The 19279-nt window shown below is 39.9% G+C and overlaps 1 protein-coding gene across 1 annotated transcript in view; it reads left to right on the plus strand.

The window, feature by feature from the left end:
• Window positions 1-19279, plus strand: part of Acsf2 (Acyl-CoA synthetase family member 2) — a 91279-nt gene that overhangs the window by 21209 nt on the left and 50791 nt on the right. Inside the window, 5 exon segments of the mRNA XM_067154032.2 lie at window positions 3039-3216; window positions 5546-5674; window positions 9239-9301; window positions 9303-9460; window positions 17286-17403. Of these exon segments, the coding sequence (XP_067010133.2) occupies window positions 3039-3216; window positions 5546-5674; window positions 9239-9301; window positions 9303-9460; window positions 17286-17403 (646 nt within the window).

The raw sequence follows: 19279 nt of genomic DNA on the forward strand, positions 1-19279 counted from the left end.
TAAGGAAAGAAGGAAGAGAGAAAAGAAAGAAAGAAAAACCTTTGAATAGAGGAAGCTAATATTGTGATATTTACAACCAATTTACTTTTTATACATGTTACTTCAAAATTTTAAAAATACACATTGTTTGTGCGGCCTAATTTTGCATGAAATGCTCGGAATGAGAGCACATGATATCGTCAACAGTAAGAATCGATTGTGCGAATATATAGCTTGATTTTATAGACATTGTCTCGTCAAAAGATACTCAAATGCATAAATGATGATGATGATGATGATGATGATGCTAGTCATTTAAAAGGGCCTAACATCTAGGCCATTAGCCCCATGCATAGAAGAAACATCAGATCTGTTAGGCCTATAGAAGCACACATGCAACATAATAACCTGTCTTTCATACTTTAAATGTCAAATAAAAATCATACAGAAAATCAATTCAGCTGAAGGAACTCACTATATGATGTAAGAGAAAGAGCTGCTCTCATTAAAGGAAACACGAAAAGAAGGTGACTTTCGTCCGACTCCTTGATTGAATGGTCAGAGTTGAGGCATTCGGTTCAGAGGGCTCTAGGTTTGATTTGTCTGATTGATTTTTCTGGATCGGGGACTGGCTGTTTGTGTTTGTCCCGACACTTTCCTCCTCATGTTCAGATAACACGCCACCATTACCAACCACCACTGAAACACACAGTAGTGAATACATCCCTTCGCATAGGGTTGGGTCAAGAAGGGCATCCGGCCATAAAACAGGGTAAAATCTACATGTGCGACACAGTTCATACCCGTGACCCCACAGATGTGGGAAAAGAAGAAGTTGAATTTCCCGACATCTATTTGACAGAGTACTGGGCTGAGCAACTCAGAACGATAGAACGTTGGTCTTCAGAGCCCAACTTGTCAGGTTTAATCTTGGCTCAGCCTGGTGGGTGCTCAGATATGTCAGCCTCTTCTTGGTAGATTTACTAGCACATTCAATAACTCATGCAGGATAAAATTCTGGCAGCTCAGCATCCCCAACAGCATAAAAGTAATTAATGGGATATAAAACCAGTATTATTATTATTATTATTATTATTATTATTATTATTATTATTATTATTATTATTATTATCATTATTATTATTATTTAATGGCCTCAGGAGAGGCCTGGTACAGCTCTTTTGATTAGACGCCGTATAGGCGACCTGCATGTCTGTGAGGATGGAGCCCTATTTAAGATGAACTCTAATGCTGAAAACATCACAAACACCCAGCCCCCGAGCCATAGGAGTTAACTAATGGAAATTACAATCCCCGACCCGACCGGGAATCAAACCCGGAACCCCTTGAACCAAAGGCCAGCATGCCAGCCAGCCATGGAGCTGGACATTATTATTATGACAGCTCTTGAATTTTTGGCAGATTTGTTTTATCTCCCGTATGCAGTTATCAGACTGTGCTTCATAAATAAGCTTCTGATAAGTTCACCTGCATACACCCCAGCGTCAGTGGGTAGGGTCTGACACATCCCACTCTGAAGAGTCTAGTGTCAGACCTAAGACGAAACGCTGGTTAATAGAGCAAACGCCGGAAAAACCATCCATCTAATTTTTGATCTGATCATCAAGAGATGTTTCATCTCTTAGTATGTGAACATAGTAGATTCTTACAATGTTGAATAAATGTAATGTTTGAAGCACACCAGATTTCAACCAGTGCTAATTGAACTCAGAAATAGAATTAGTTGTTCGTCTATGGGGTAGAAACTGTGATGGTTGGTTGCAGAGTACTACTTGCCATTACCTCCCGATTGCCAGAATTGCTTGTTTCCATTACTGAAGCCTGTACTTTTCATCTGACTACGACTTATTAATAAAAAAGACATGCAAAACTAATGTTCTAGGCCGTGGTAGAGTCAAACAAAATTTAAGTAGCCATTTAATGTTTACAACATTTTTTGAATACTTTTATGTGTGTGTGATAGCCGGTGGCTTCTCACCCAGGCAGCTGTTGTGAGAATCCCTGCCAGTATATGTGCGTTTTTGTAACTACTAGATGTGTCTCTATGGTTGGCAATCCACATAATACGTGTGGTCCTTGGCTATAATGACGATATCACAGTCATATAAAACAATAAGCTTGCTTGCTTTGTATACCTTTGCAATATTAAATTTAATTAAGTAGAATATATTTTCCATCTTTGTCTCTCTTCCTATATCTGTTCATGTGTCTTCCCAACATCCCAAACTATTTCACTGAAGTAGTAACTTATATCCAAGGAGAGTCAGTAAAAAGTTCTGAATTGTTTAACAAATCATCGTCATCAGTTTACAGTTCCAGTTTCCTGGGTACTGTTGATGAACCTCTTCCATTCTGTGTCCATGAGATATGTTCTGTTCTTATGATGTCCCCCAATGTCCTTCCCTGATCTGCAATGTCTATCTTTACGATATCCATCCAGCGGGTTCTCGGTGTTCCCACCATCTATTTTCCTGCCACATGTCTCTCCAAGTTAACATAAGTTGTCCTTGTTGGCTCCATCCTTATTACATGCCCAAACCACCTCAGTGTGCTGACCCGATCTAACAATGATGCCTCAATCTCAGCTTCCTTTCTAACCATGTCATTTCTTAACTTGCCCAGTTTGGTTTTTTTAAATTGTGGACCTGAGGAGCTTCATCTCAGATGCCTTCAACCTTGGTGGGCCTTTCTTAGTGAGGGTCCAGGTTTTGATACAATAGGTTAAGATTGGCATGAAATACTAATACTAATTAAACATCACTAGCTTTGATTTTGTTGGTACTTTGGGATCCCAGAGGAGTGTTCGTATTTACTGGTTCAACAAAGTCAGCCCTTTAATTAGTCATGGAATTATTTTCTCCATTGATTGATTCCCTTTGGTGATAAAATGGCTTGAGGCATAATACTTACATCACCTTCATCTCCTGTATCAAGGATCAAGAAGATGAATCTTCACCTTTATAGTGCTCATTAATTACTAGTTGTCTACAAGATATGAATTATTTTACATTTACCTGACAATAACTATAATTTTTCAGATTAAGTACAAAAGTCAATGGAAGGCCCAGTTACTGGCACACACCAGGCTCTGAACCTTTGTTGGGTCTGACAATAGGAAAGTTGGTGGAGCACGCTGCAAAGCAATGGGGTGAACGAGAGGCCTTGGTGTCTGTACATCAAGGACATCGGCTGAGCTTTAGGCAAGTTCAGGAACAGGTACACCAATAATCTATGTCCACCATTTATGGATTCTCTAGTTAAGATTTTACTGTATTTATATTATTTGTTGGTGAATGGTGAAAGGGTACAGATAAAAATGTGATCAATAAGACAAGACTTCTTCCTGAAACATTTGTGTTGGGATGTTATATAATTTCGCGTGGCTATTTCTAGCCGAGTGCAGCCCTTGTAAGGCAGACCCTCCGATGAGGGTGGGCGGCATCTGCCATTTGTAGGTAACTGCGTGTCATTGTGGTAGAGGATAGTGTTATGTGTGGTGTGTGAGTTGCAGGGATGTTGGGGACAGCACAAACACCCAGCCCCCGGGCCATTGGAATTAACTAATTAAGGTTAAAATCCCCGACCCGGCCGGGAATTGAACCCGGGACCCTCTAAACCGAAGGCCAGTACGCTGACCATTCAGCCAACGAGTCGGACATTGGTATGTTAAAATGTTGGAATGTTAAAATCCAGTGGCTAGATTAGATGTTGGATGGATGTAGGTCTACTTAGTTCATTTTTAGGCTTTAAATGTTTATATGTACTAAGAAATTAATATGTAACTCTCAGTGGTGCTAGTGGAGGTGTATTACACATTCATAACAGACTAATGTTATTTATTTATTTATTTATTTATTTATTTATTTATTTATTTATTTATTTATTTATTTCCCACTAGCTACTTTTACAGTTTTTGGAGTATCACACTTTGAATGTACAGCAATGGTGGGAGATTATTTTATCTGAAAATGCTAAATATGCTCTTCTTCCACCTCAAGGACAGCTGAATACATTATTCTTTTTCTTCTTTTTAGAGTTTTTCCTGTGACAGTACAGGTCTGCTACTTTGCACACCATCCTCCATTTAGTCCTGTGAAGGGTATTATCAAGTCTGATACCCACAATCTTCATGTCCTCCGTGATATCAAGCTACCATTTCCTGGAATGACCACTTGGTCGATTTCCTCTTGGGTTCTACTGGACAACTGTCTTATTAGTTGATCAATCATGTCTTCTTATGATATGTCCATAGCTGTTGAGGTGAGCTTCTTGCATCTTGCCAAAAATTGGTGCAACACTCATCTATTTTCTGATGTGGTCAAGTTTCATATGTCATCGCCATAAGACCTATCTGTGTCGGTGCGACGCAAAGCCCCTAACAAAAAAAAAAGTTTCATATGTTCTAATGACCAACGGACTATTTCCATACCATGGAGGGCTTGCTTGTGTCTTAATGAGGCTGGCTAGCATTCTGAACCATAGAGCTTAACAGGTCCAACCATGGATTTATACACTTTCTCCTTCAGGTGTTTGGGCAGTTTCTTGTCAAAGAGAACTCTGCCATTTCAACTATGCTGAGTCTACTTGTGCTCAAGCATCAAAGAAGTGTTTTACCATCTGACTGTTGATGTAGAAACTGATGTATTTAAATTGGGCAGCCTAATGAGATCTTGACCATTAACCTTCACAGTGCCATCTGTTTGTGGGTCACATTCAAAGTAGTCAGTTTTCTTAATACACTGCATCCAGCAAACATTGTGTTCTAAATGCCATTGGATTTCATTGGATTTAAATGTAATGTACTTCTTCAAATTGTTCCATATTTGTGTAGTTTGTGTAGTAAAGAGCCCCCCCCCACCACCACCACTCTCTCTCTCTCTCTCTCTCTCTCTCTCTCTCTCTGAGTGCCTTGTCTTCAGTAGACATTGGCACTTATCTTGCTCCACCACACAGCATAAGAACTTGGTCTCCAGAACCCAATATTATTCTCGCCTTAGTCTACTGTTGGCTACAAAATGCTTCTTCTTTTGGGTCCTCTTCTGCCTATCTTCCCTTCGAGAATTACTCTGAGGAGTTGACATTTCTCATTCTGTGCAATATGGCTTAAATATTTCATTTTCCTCTCCCTTATTCATCCTGCGTGGAAGAATTTCAATTGATTCACAGTGTACCCAAGGTGTCTGAGCACATGGTGATAATTGATAACACTTCAGTTCAAATGCTTTTATTAGCTGTATTGTCTCTTTTCTCAGTGTCATTGCTAGTCAGAAAACACAGAATATTTTTTATTTGATTAAAGCATTCTTAACTTTTTCATTGCAGCTCTTAATTTCTTTGGCTGAATCCCAAATGTCATTCCTTTACCTGTATAAACATAATTTTTGTACTGTATTCCTAGTTGTGAATAGTGGTTCATGGGTATGTGAAGTGGGAAGGATGATTGGTACACATCACCTGAATATTGTCACAGTTTATTTCTTTTTATCGTGATTTAAACAATTTCTAGCAGGCTATTTTGCTATGTTATCTGTTTACACCATTACAGGTTGATCGTCTTGCTGCAGGGCTGCTGAGCATAGGAATGAAGCCTGGAGACCGTCTTGGGATCTGGGGCCCTAACTCAAGTGAATGGTATATCACAAGCCTGGCAGCTTCACGAGCAGGTCTTGCTCTGGTGAATACAATGAATTCTTAAATGCGTGAAATTGTTTCTCTCTCTTTTTTTAATATATTTTATTTTGCTGTACGTCACACTGACACAGATAGGTCTTATGATGTTGATGGGATAGGAAAGGGCTAGGAGTAGGAAGGAATCGGTCGTGGCCTTAATTAAGGTACAGTCCCAGGATGTGCCTGGTGTGAAAATGGGAAAACCATCTTCAGGTCTGCCGACATTGGAGTTTGAACCCACTATCTACCAATTACAAGCTTACAGCTGCGTGACGCTAACCGCATGGACACTTCCTTGGTGAAATTGTTTCATTCCAGTGTATGAGTGTTATATTTTAGGGGCTAATAATCTTATTGTTTAGTTTAGATGTAATGTTAATTTATTCCCTTTTCTTCTTCTTGCCAGGCAAGTTGGCCATGCGGTTAGGGACGCACAGCTGTGAGCTTGTATACTCTCAGCAGCCCTGAAGGTTTCTCGTGGTTTCCCATTTTCACACCAGGCAAATGCTGCAGCTGTACCTTAATTAAGGCCAGGACCACTTCCTTCCCACTCCTAGGCCTTTCCTATCCCATTGTTGCCATAAGGCCTATCTGTGTCGGGGCAACGTAAAGCAAATTCTTTCTTCTTCTTGGCATTTTTCTTAATTTCTTGGGGAACATTTTCATGGAGGAATACCCTTTCTGATGCCAACCCTATTTAGAGGGATGTATTCTCCATTGTGTGTCTCTGTGGAATTCCCTATCATTTTCCTAATTTACTTTCCTAAAACTGTTCCAAAAAAAAAAAAAAAGAATTTGACAAATACCGAAACACATTAGCCTGAAGCAATTTTCATGGGGCGATATGCCCTAATGTTGTCTCGAACATTAAATGGAAATACCAAGCTGTTGTTTTACTTACAATTATGTCATTGCTAGTCAGTGCTAATTTGTAATATTATTAAATTTCAGTTTGTTTGACCATGGATTCTTGGCCCTAAATTTTATGTTCTGTTGTAGTGGTCCTCAGTGTTACACAAAAACAATGTTGTGCATAAGCTGTCACTGTTTTGAAAGGGGACTCTGAGTCATCTCATTCTCGTGCTCCAAATCAAGAATTAACACAAGTCTGAATTGTGAAGCGTAATCTGAAGAGAGCTATTGATCCTCATAAGTTCCCTTTTGTCATTGTGAATATGTTAACAGAAAGAAAAATTCTAAAAGAAGCTTTAAGAAGGCAATGAAATAAGAATCTATCACCAAATCCAGTGTCTCTAGCAGAATTAACTGTCATTTCTTAACTGTCATTCCCAATCGATACGCCACCACTTCAGAAGGTAAAAGATTCCTTCTGTATGGCAATATGATAAAAATCGTACATTGGATTACAGAATCAAAATGTGAAGTTCTACAGAGGACCACAATAATCTGACACTCGGTAGTCTGGCATATGCATTAGAAATTGTTTTTATTTGCACAGTTACAGTTGGACATGTTCAGGAGATATTGGAACCGTTTGGTGTTTCATCAGTCACTGTCATCTGCCTCACTGTGCGAGTATGCTCTAGCGGGATCAGCCAGTCACTATCTTGCCTTCGTACCAGTATCACTACAATTCTTTGTTCATGTAGACCTCCAGTTACAATCCTTACATTTGCATCAATGTAGTGTGGTTTTAATATACAGTTATTTAATAAATTCATTGTACTGTGTCAAAGTTTAGTTGTGTGTATCACTGTCCAATAGACTACAGCTCAGTGAAAAGTTCATATGTACAGTGAATTTTTTTTCCAAACAGAACATCTTATGGGCTGAGGCTTTGTGAGCCTTAAACACTTTGTGAAATTTGAAGAGAGGAGTCAACAATACAACATTACTGAAGTTAAGAATATCCACATTACACAAAATAATTTCTTAGCAGACAAAGTAGGGGTTCTCATACTACGAAAAATGTAAAATTAAGCAATTTCCCTCAATTGTGCCAAAAGTTGTAGGGCTAAAGGGCCCAGAAAGGTTTCAAATTGTGAGTCTTGGATAGCTCTATCAAACTAAAAAAACAAATTTTGAAATCACTTCCGGCTAAATGCTGTTCTGGAAAAACAGCCTAAAATTACTTGTTTCTTTACTTGTTTTATTTTTGATTCAAGTCCTAAACAAATTAACTCATTTACATTATTCTTTCTGTAATATGTTCCTTGGTTCAATGCCCTCAGACATGTTTGAAAAATGTCTACACCGAATGTAGTTATAAGGGCTTAAGTGAAACTGCATTGACTAACATTGGTGCTTATATTAGTGCTTGAGTGAAACTATGCATTGACTCATATTAGTGCTTGTAGTGGTACAAAAAGGCAAACTGGTAACCTAATCGACCGGATAATGATGATTAAGAGAAGGATTGTAATTTTTAGGAATAATTAAATATTATATTCTCATACTTCATTATATTGAATTTACCTAAAATTCTTAGCTCATATTCCTAGGATTTTTTTACATTGAGTTGCTTTCTTGAAGGGATAGAACTGTGGATTTTTCAAAATTGAGCTCAGTCCAAGAAACAGTTAAACATCCCTAAAATGTTTCAGAGGGCTCAGAAGAAGAAATTCAAGCTATCCATCAGTGATGGAAACCAGTTCCACATGTTCCACACTCTCAGCATCATCAGACACCTATGCTAGGCCTATAGACAGTGGTTCAGATTGAACTGTACCAAATTCTTGGTATTTAACAATTATTATATGATTAAAATTAACTTGTTCTTGGTTTTTTCAAAGTCATGGTGCTTTTTATTTCATAATAGATGTACAAAAAAAATTACATTGAACTTTGCTGAAACTTCAAGCCTTAAACTGTGCAGTACAGTATTTTATTTTTAATTCAGTTTTTTTCCAGTAGGGCCTACAGTGCAAAATGATCTTATTATACTGTAATATCTTCTGTTGTGTTTAATAAATAACAATTATTCAATATTGTACCGGTATGTTAAAACTGCATGCCGGATTATCACAGTCTTACTGTACTTTTGTTTTTAGACAGAACATTGAACATTAGCAAGCCCAAATCTATTTGTTCAGATATATACTATTATCGGGTTCTTTCAAATGTCAGGCTCGAAGACAAGCCACAGAAAATGTATGTACCTTTTCCTCTCACTTCTGTTTCCCTTACCAGGAAATGAAGAAAAATTGTGTACCATAGTCTTAGGTTCTAAGCAGTCTATAATATGCCAAATACTTAATATTTATGATGTGATAAGAATTTGGGTTATATTCTAGTCTTTTCAGTGGTGCTTTATTTAATATATTATAATAATTTGCATTGTAGACTTGGTAGGAAAGAAAGAAGGAAAGAAAAATGTCAGAAATGGGACAAGGGTTGGGCTCACACAATTAGTTCTATCTAATAAGAAAATAACAGTTATGTACTGGTATATTATTGTGATCTTTCACATTATCATCAGATTGGGCTGATGACTAGATGTTAGTTTCCTTAAAACAACAATCATCATCAGTATCTTCTGATTCATATTATACAGTGATTAAATGATCATTTGCATGAAGAATGAGGTACTTATTATTTTCTTTTAAAGGTGCTCATCAATCCAGCTTATCAGCCATCAGAACTGGAATACTGCCTTAATAAGGTTGGTGTTTAAGGCACTAGTAGCTGCTGAAAGTTTCAAGTCTCAGTAATTATCATGAATATTGAAGAGGATAGCACCAGAACTTGAGTCCTGTACACCTGGTCATCTTAAAAGTGAAAAAATTCCTGATCTCACCTCATTCATCGTAATAAGTCAGCAGCAGCTACCGTGAGTAAAAAAGTTTATCTTTACTTCATTCCATGGAATTAAGTTCTGGATTCAAGTGTTTCTCTGTCTTTTTCATGATTCTTACTTTTCCATCTTAAGTCATATATAGAGAGATAGGAACATTGTCCAGTTTCTTGGCTGATTGGTCAGCATTGTGGCCTTTGGTTCAGAGAGACCTGGGTTTGATTCCTGGCCGAGCTGGGGATTTTAACTGCGTATGGCTCCTCAGGCTTTGGGATTGAGTATTTGTATTTGTGTTTGTCTTAATATTCATATCTCATCTATACACAACATACGGGTACCATACCAACAACTACCACAAAAAACACGCAATAGTAAATATATCTCCCCCATACAGGGTTGGTCTCAGGAAGGGCTTCTGGCCGTAAAAAATAGGCGAAGTCAGCACTAAGTACCAAGCACAAGAAACTGGGAAAATGGCCAAGTGAAGAGAAGAAGAAGAAGAAGAAGAAGAAGAAGAAGAAGAAGAAGAAGAAGAAGAAGAAGAAGAAGAAGAGAAGAAGAAGAAGAAGAAGAAGAAGAAGAAGAAGAAGAAGAAGAAGAAGAAGAAGAAGAAGAAGAAGAAGAAGAAGAAGAAGAAGAAGAAGAAGAAGAAGAAGAGAAGAAGAAGAAGAAGAAGAAGAAGAAGAAGAAGAAGAAGAAGAAGAAGAAGAAGAAGAAGAGAAGATGAAGAAGAAGAAGAAGAAGAAGAAGAAGAAGGAATTATTTTTTTTTCCCCTCCAAGGTTATGGATTTACTCGCTTGTGGCCGACATTCGTCAGTCTGTTAGTCTCACTCATTTAGTGTATCTGTGTAGTTCAGTCTAGTGTGGCTGTTACTTTCTTAAACATTAGAATGACAGGATGGGCCGATGACCTCAATGTTAGGCCCCTTTAAACAGCAAGCAAGCAAGAATGACAGGATAATTGTGGGAAGAGGGGAGAAACAGAAAGAGAACACTAGGACAAATATGAAGACACAAACGGCCAAGAACAGTCTCCCACATCTTCAATAGATTTCAATTTAATTTAAATTCAGTTATTTATTTTAATTCACATTATTCACAAATTATAATTGTTCAGTCAACACTTCAGTTGAATCCCACATAAGCAAGCTTGTGTATGGGCTTGTATACAGTGGCGACAATTAGGTGGGGGGTGAGTGGGAGCAGTTATGAAGAAAACATTATATTTTTATTCCATTTTAGCTGTCAGAAACTAGGAATTATAGGAATTATTTTTTAAAAGTTTGCACAAACCCTGTTGTCTTATCAGTAAATTCTTTCCTTTAATTTCTTTAATCATCAAGAAAAGTACATAGCGGAAATACACACAAAATGTTGTTCGTTGTGACTAACCAAATTGTACAGTGCCACATCAAGTAGTGGAGACTCATGCAGAAGCACGTAGCATGTGCTGTGAGGAAGGGTAGCAGGGGTAATTTTTTTCCAAGGTCATGAACACTGAGGTATGATTCACTTGCTTGCTGCCCGCATTCAAGTCTGCTAGTCGTACTCATTCAATGTATCTGTGTAGTTTGATCTAGTGTCTGTTACTTTGTAACGTGTGTACTCAAGTAAGTTACTAAATTATTTTTAATTGTATAAACATGCCATACTTCTATTTAATTGTTATACATGTGTAATTATTGTTCCTTTGGTGAAAGTTATTGGATCAAAATCTTTAAAAAACCCTATTATTACTGCAGTTAAGTTGGTATACTGTGAACCTTTACCTCTCCGTCAAAATTCACTCAGAGAACATCACAAAACCTACTATTTTGTGGCTTTTTAAATTTTTAAAATTTTTTTGGTGTACCCCCTACCCACACGCTATGTTTCTCAAATGATGTAGATGTTGATTCCCATAGGGAACCTGAAATATTTGTCTCGAATGAGTAAATTTATAATACCAATAAAAATGGTCCGTTATTGGACATCATCAATTTTCTAGCTAACTCATTCCTGGTTGCCAGCATTTCACCCCAGTGTGCTTAGTTGGGCTCTTCAGTTGGTAAATAGCACACCCACCAAGACGCATGGCTAGTGCATACTGTGGAGGCCGCTGCATACGCTACTTGGAGCCACCAGCAGTGCCAATGCACTATGATAGGCTTGGTCTCATTACCAAAAATTGATGCCTGCCTGGCCATCAGGTGATGTAAATGTTGATTCCCATAGCGAACCTGAAATATTTATAATTTATAATGTCCAATAATGGACCATTTATATTGGTATTATAAATTTACTCATTCGGGACAAATATTTCAGACTTGCTATGGGAATCAACATCTACATCACCTGATGGCCAGGCAGGCATAAATTTTTGGTAATGAGACAAAGTCTCTCATAATACATTGGCACTGCCGGTGGCTCCAAGCAGCCTATGCAATGCCCTCCATGGCGTGACACACATCGCTCACAGCTCTGGTTGGAGACACCATTACGAGGAGGACCAACACAGGACCACTTCACTTTTTTGTCTGCCCGGGTGCCGCCTCATCTCTAACTTGCAGCTCGCCAGCGTCAACAAGCACATCGGCCTGACACCACGAAGGAAATTGGCCTTCCCATCATGTACACCTGCATCGCCTGTTATATTCCTCCTCCTATCTCCGAATATGACCTTGAAAAGGAACTCCGTCTACTGGGCGTCTATAGTGTTTCAAGACTTCTTGCTGGCCTTGAACTTTCTTCGGATGTTCTGTTGTACATCCCTAATGCAGATGACTTCCGGTACATCAACAACGGAGTGGTTATCCATTGCACCCTCCATTCTACTGACTCTACGGCTCCTAATATTCTGGCTCAGCTCCTGGACAATACACCAGCTCAGCCTTCAGCAGCCACGCCACCGCAGGAAACATTGCCACACCAGACTTCGTCTTCTCTTTACACTGCATCAGTAAAACTACTACCACCACTTCCACCTCCATCACCCTCACTTTGTCTGTTCCCATCTCTTCTTCCATTCCCATCACCACAACATCCATATCTCATCCTTCCCCGTCCGTCCCATCCCTGAAGAACCTAGCTCCCAGCCCGCACCCCTTGTACCTCCAGGAGAGGAAACTGCCACAGTTCCAGTTGATACAGCATGTCCACCATCGTCCCCAATGCCGCCTGGCAGCACCACCACCTTCAGCTGTGTAGCCCGCGGAGTAGAGCCGAGTATTCCACCGGAAGACATCGCCCACGAACTTCGCCGGACAGGACTACCGGTCCGCAGGGCATCCAGGATCTTCAATGCCGATGGCCCTACCTTCTTGGTTCGACTTCATCTTCCAACCTCCACCGACCCCGAGTGCCTCTTTGAACATGGACTGCACCTATATGGTTGCCATCATCGTGTAGAATATTCCCACCGAGCTCGATAGCTGCATTCGCTTAAGCGCGGCCAGTATCCAGTAATCAGGAGATAGTGGGTTCGAGTCCCACTGTTGGCAGCCCTGAAGATGGTTTTCCGTGGTTTCCCATTTTCACACCAGGCAAATGCCGAGGCTGTACCTTAATTAAGGCCACGGCTGCTTCCTTCCACTTCCTAGGCCTTTCCTATCCCATCGTCGCCATAAGACATGTGTCGGTGTGACGTAAAGCAAATAGCAAGAAAAATATTAATAATATTCCCACTCTCCCCCTCAGTCTCCGAACCGCCCTCACACATCTCGATGACATACTTGGCCAGCCCCTCCTCCCCTGTCTCACCCACAAACTTGTTTTTATCCAACCCCCTTCTGGTTATCTTTCATCCCCACTGCTTAACTTTGACCTCCTCCGTCTCCTCCTCACATTGCTCGTGAATATCTCCTCCTTATTCTACCTCCTGACACTCCACATTTTCCCTCACACCCTCGTGTAACACATCGCTTTTTCTTTCACATCCTGGGCACTCCACATTTCCCCTCACACCCTAGTTTAAATTTTCTCTTATACAAGAATGTATTTTAACCAATGAAATAAATAGAGCAGTTGTCCCCTACTTAGGCAAAGACACACTTCCTTTCCCATCTCCTACTTTTTCACATACTATACCCACCTCCTTCTTCCATCAACTCTACCCAACCCGCCCGCATCTCCTGGCCAGAGAGAGGGTGTAACCCTCTAGGTGGCCCACTCTACCCCTTCAGGGTGGGGAATGAAATCATTGTGGGGGGGAAAGCCTCCACGGCATCTTACCTCGACTTCCTTAAAGTGAACGGAGGACTACTTCTCCGCAACTTCTCTTCTTTTTTGTCGGCCGGGTGCCGCCACAATTTTATTTCGCACCCCGCCGACCATAATCAAGCATATAGGCTGACACCAAGTTGGAAGTCAGCCTCTCCACCACCATGATTAAATGAATTATTAACAGCACTGATCCCGCAATCTCCAAAGACATTCGCAGCCACCTGCGCTCAGCCGGCGTTCCACTCCACGATGCCTACCGGATGTTGGACGGCACCACTTTATCGCCATCATTACAAATTCTTTTATATCTACCTACATTGGATGTCTGAAAGCACCTCCTTGACACCGGAGTAACTATTCATCAACAATACTACTTAGTGGAGCCAACTCCTCCGTCTGTACTCACCCAGCTCACTGCAGACCCAACTACCCTGCCCGTCATAAATCAGCCACACCCTAGGACATTGCCACAGCAGTCATCGTCTCATCCCCCTTATTCACTCACCCCTCCAATTACAACTACCACCTCTATGACGACTACAACAGCAGCCTATACCCCTTCCCATATTCCCGTCACTACGGTCACGACTTGCCATCCTTCGCCCATAATGTCATCATCCCTACCTATTTCCTCATCTTCAGCACAACCTCATCCACAGCAATTCTCTGAGAACACCTCGGTCTCCACTGCCGCAGTCCCGCCTTCATCACCTCCATCTTCACACGCTGCCGAAGAAGCAGCTGCCGCCGCACCATGGTCACCGCAGTCTCCACCGACCAGTCCCATCATGTGTAGCTGCGTGATCTGTGGCGTGGATCCTGCTCACTCCAACCGATCACTCCTCCACCAACTGCAAGCAGAAGGCGTTCCAGTTCGTCGTGTCTTTCGGATCAAGAACACCACCAGCCCAATGTATATGGTACGCATCCACCTCCCCACCGCCGAAGATGTCCAACGCCTTATTGACAATGGAGTCTACATCTTTTACCATCACTATAAAGTTGAGCCATCTCTTTCCCCACCTCAACCTGTTCGACATCCCCCAAACAATACCCATCGTCGCACCCAGCTGCCCCCTCCTTATCAACCCCCTCCCCCAGTGTGTTCCCCCCTCCCACCAACTAGCTTCTTCCACCCGCCACCTCTGCCACTTGAAATCCTACACTTTTTAACCTCTTCCCTTTGCAACCTCACCAACCTCACTACAATCCTGCACCTCTTAACCCTTCATCTTCACCCTGGAACCCTCCTCTAAACCCTCACTTCTAGTGCACATCTTTTCTTTTCCCATCACCGCGTTTACCCACCTTCCTTTTCCACCACAACTTCTAATTCACAATCACCACTACTGATTGTCCCACTTCTAATTTTCAATCACTGCTACTGCTTGTATACATTTCTTACATTATATACATTGCATCATAAAATCATTTCAAGTGGCTAAAAGTTGGTTTAATGGGGAGTAATGGGATCTCTTCTCATGAATTCCAGTTCTTCCTTGTCTTAGCCATAGACAAGCTCATTTCTGCTCCGAGCTTCATCAGGAAGGGAGGCTTTAATACCCACTGAGGGGACTTCTTGACAGATGTTTAAACTTGATGTGGGTGTAGTGGGATAAGAAGATAGCTGGATAAGCACAGGAAAAGGGAAGATACACTGAGGTATAATTCACCCACTTGCCTTCAAAAACATCCTTCTAATATTTACATCAATGTTTGAAGTAAGCATTTTCTTTTTGTAAGAAAGGCTGTTCTTGCTTGTGGTAGTCTGCATTTTATGTCCTCCTTATTTCTGACATTGTCAGTTATTCTACTTCCCAAACAGATACTTCCTTTAAGACTTATTTTCCTGCTCTAATGTTTCCTACATCACCTGACTTCATTCAACTGCATTCTATTACTTTTGTTTTTGATATTTTCTTCAATTTTTCATCTCCTTCTCCAAGACTTTGTTCATCAACTTCTCCAGATCTTCTGCAGACTCAGGTAAAATAACAATGTTGTTGGCAAATCATCAAATTTCTCTCCTTGAACTCTGATTCCTTTTTGAAATTCATCTTTAGTTTCCTCTTCTGCCTGTTCTGTAAAAAATTGAAAAGAAGAGGGGACAAACTACAGCCCCGTCTCACTTTTTTCTGAAAAACTACTTCTTTTTTTCCTTGCCCACAATTCCTATTACTTTAAACTGATTTTTGTACAGATAACCCTTCTTTCTCATCAGTACAGTATTTGATTTCACATATGGAGTTACAAATCAAGGGGAAGAGAAGCTGAGGAATATCCAAATTATGATGGATGGATCTTGTTAAGAATAATACACCACAAAATGATAATAGATGAGGAATGTCAGAAAATTAGAATGAAGTAAATAGAAACCATTTTTCTCTAACTAGATGCATTTGGATGAGGGAAAAACAGAAATAGCAATACTGAAATAAAAATATATACTTTTAAAATCAACAGTCTTTTCTTCTTTCTTTTTCTTTTCCTACAGCTTTTCTCACATCTGTGGGATTGCGGGTGTGAACAGTGTCGCACATATGGATTTGGCCTTGTTTTCTGGCCCGATCCCTTCCTGACACCAACCCTATTTGGAGTGTTTCTGTGGTGGTTGGTAGTGTGGTGTGTTGTCTGAATATGAAGAGGAAAGTGTTGGGACAAACATAAACACCCAGTCCCTGGGCCAGAAGAATTAATCAGAAATGATTAAAATCCCCAACCTGGGCGGGAATCAAACCCAGGACCCTCTAAACTGAAGGCGTCAACGCTGACCATTCAGCCAATGAGTTGGACTTTTAAAATCAACAGTAAACGATTTTTATCTACCTTTTTGCTCCCATAATTGTTATTTAATTCTATTCTTGATGATGTTGAGCAGAATTTTTGAAGCAAGAGCATCTGCTGGCCAACAAACATATAGATATTCAAACTCAGAAGGGCTTTGCAAAATCCTTTGTATTGGAGCATGTGTCTGTATGGTTGTGAAAGCTGGACATTAGGATTGCAAGAAAAGAAAAGACTACAAGCAATTGAAATTTGGATCTGGAGAAGAATGCAGAGGATAAGTTGGACAGCGATGAAGAGCAATACTGAAGTCCTTAGAGAGATAGAAGAAAAATGTAATCTGATAACGGTAATTGAAAAACAGAAAATAGAATTTATTGGTCTTCTGCTGCATGAGCAGTTCCTTTGTAACATCACTGAAGGAAGAATTGCTGGAAATAGAGGAAGAGGATGACCCAGAGTGTCTTATTTCAAGAACCTGCTTCTGAGGATGAACTGCAAGACCTATGCTGAGGTGAAAAGACTGGCCCAAGATAGAAATCTATTGCTGCGGTGACAAGGCTTAGCCTTTAGAATATGATGATGAATTGTTACTTAGACTGAATGATTTGGCTGCACGGTTTGGGCCACGTAGCTGTGAGCTTGCATTCAGGAGATGGCGAGTTCCAATACCACCATTGACAGTCCTGAAGATGGATTTTTGTAGTTTGCCCTTTTTCACACCAGGCAAATGCTGGGGGTTGTATCTTGATCAAAAACCATGGTTGCTTCCTTCCTAGTCCTAGCCCTTTCATCTCCCATTGTTGCCATTAAGACCTGTCTGTGTCAGTGTGACGTAACACCAATACATAGCAAAACAAAAAAAAATTGTTTCAGAGGTGCTTTCAAGTTTAATGAGATCCTGGAGTCTTCGTCACCCAGCTTGCTTCAAGAAGTACAGAAACTGCAGGATGTTGTTCAGATGGATGATCCCTGTAATATTCAGTTTACATCAGTAAGTAAAACCATTCTCAATTGTTTAGCAGTTTAGTAAAAGGAGAAAGAATTAGTCTGAAGTACTTTTTTCAGGCAGGGTTTTTATGAGGATTAGATAGATATTCTTTTAATCTACAGATATACAAGTGAATTGATAATTCTGTTTGCACAGATACAGCAGTACTCTGGTAATCCAAATTAATTGGAACATTGGTCTGTTCAGATTACAGCTGCAGTATTCAACCAATCAACCACCTCTGATCTGCATTTAGGGCAGTCACCCTGTTGGCAGATTCTCTATCAGTTGTTTAACAACGCTTTTCTTAAATAATTTTAAAGAATTTGGAAATTTATCAAACATCTCCCTTGGTAAATTATTCCAATCCCTAACTCCTCTTCATATAAATTAATATTTGCCCCAATTTGTCCTTTTGAGTTCCAACTTTATCTTCATATTGTGATATTTCCTACTTTCAAAAACACCACTCAAACTTACTCGTCTATTAATGTCATTCCATGCCATCTCTCCTCTGACAGTTCAGAACATACCACTTAACGTTATAACTGTTAGGTCTTCAGTCCGTCCAAACTAATTTATGTTTTCTCTTTTTAGGTAGTTTATAAATTTATGAAAAATACATTTACAAATTACCTGAAAAAGGAAACATAAGATAACAAAATTATACCTGACAAAGATAGAACTTAACTAAAATAGAATGTAATGTTTTATTATATATATATATATATTTTCACAAGAAGATCAGCACACATACTGTGTGTGACCACAAGGATCTTGAAATTTACAAAAATGCTAGTAGACATAATGTTACAACTTGGAAAAAAAAAAACTATTTGTTTACTCAAATAAAAAAACTGCTTGGACTCCTACTTTACAGAATACAACACATTACCTTTAAATATCTGGGGAGTACAATATCAAATGATGGAAGTACCAAGAATGAAGTGTTGAACAGAGTGCAAAAAGGATCCAACTTCTTCCATCAAGTGCGGAATATAGTATGGGACAAGGGAGTTCCTCAGAGGGCTAAACAGACCCTGTTTAAGACTTATCTCCTGCCCATCATGACGTATAGTCTGGAGAGTTGTATCATACATAAAAGAGAAGAAAGTCAACTGCAAACTGTTGAAGTGAAGTTCATTAGATCAGCTGTACAGAAAACAAGGAAGGACGGATGCAGGTGACTCAAACACCAAGGAAGTATTTTGAAAAGATTGTTCCAGGGCGAAGACCAAATGGATGCCCTAGAGAAACTTGGTTAGATCAGATAAGAAAAGACCTAGAGAAGAGAGGAGAAACATGGGATGCCCTAGAGAGAAAAGAATCATGCCAGGACTGTAATAAATGGAGGCACATCATTCTTAAACATCTTACCTGGCTCGCTGGAAGGAATTCATGATGATGATGATGATGATGATGATGAAAAGTAGTGGTGCAAAATGCTTAACGGGTATTTGGTAATGCCTATTATGATGTTGTTGAGTGTATTTCTGGGGTTACCTAACCTTTTCAAAATGTTCCAGGTATATTTTGTAGTACCTCCCCTGCTAACTAGTAAATTACCGAGCAAGTGGCTGTGCGGTTTGAGTCATGTAGCTATCGTACCCCACTTTCAGCAGACCTGAAGATGTTTTTCCATGGTTTCTCATTTCACACGACGCAAATGCTGGGGATGTACCTTAATTAAGGCCATGGCCACTTCCTTCCCACTCCTAGACCTTTCCTATCCCATCTGTGTCAGTGCAACATAAAGCAGATTGTAAAAAAATGCTATCAAATAACAAACCTTTAAAACTGATCAATGATCGAGTTGGATGTTGTAATGTTTGCTTACTGGTACATATATGGGAGGCATGCTTCATAAATATCACTCTTT

The sequence above is a fragment of the Anabrus simplex genome, chromosome 9, assembly GCF_040414725.1.
Source record: "Anabrus simplex isolate iqAnaSimp1 chromosome 9, ASM4041472v1, whole genome shotgun sequence".
Taxonomy (NCBI): domain Eukaryota; kingdom Metazoa; phylum Arthropoda; class Insecta; order Orthoptera; family Tettigoniidae; genus Anabrus; species Anabrus simplex.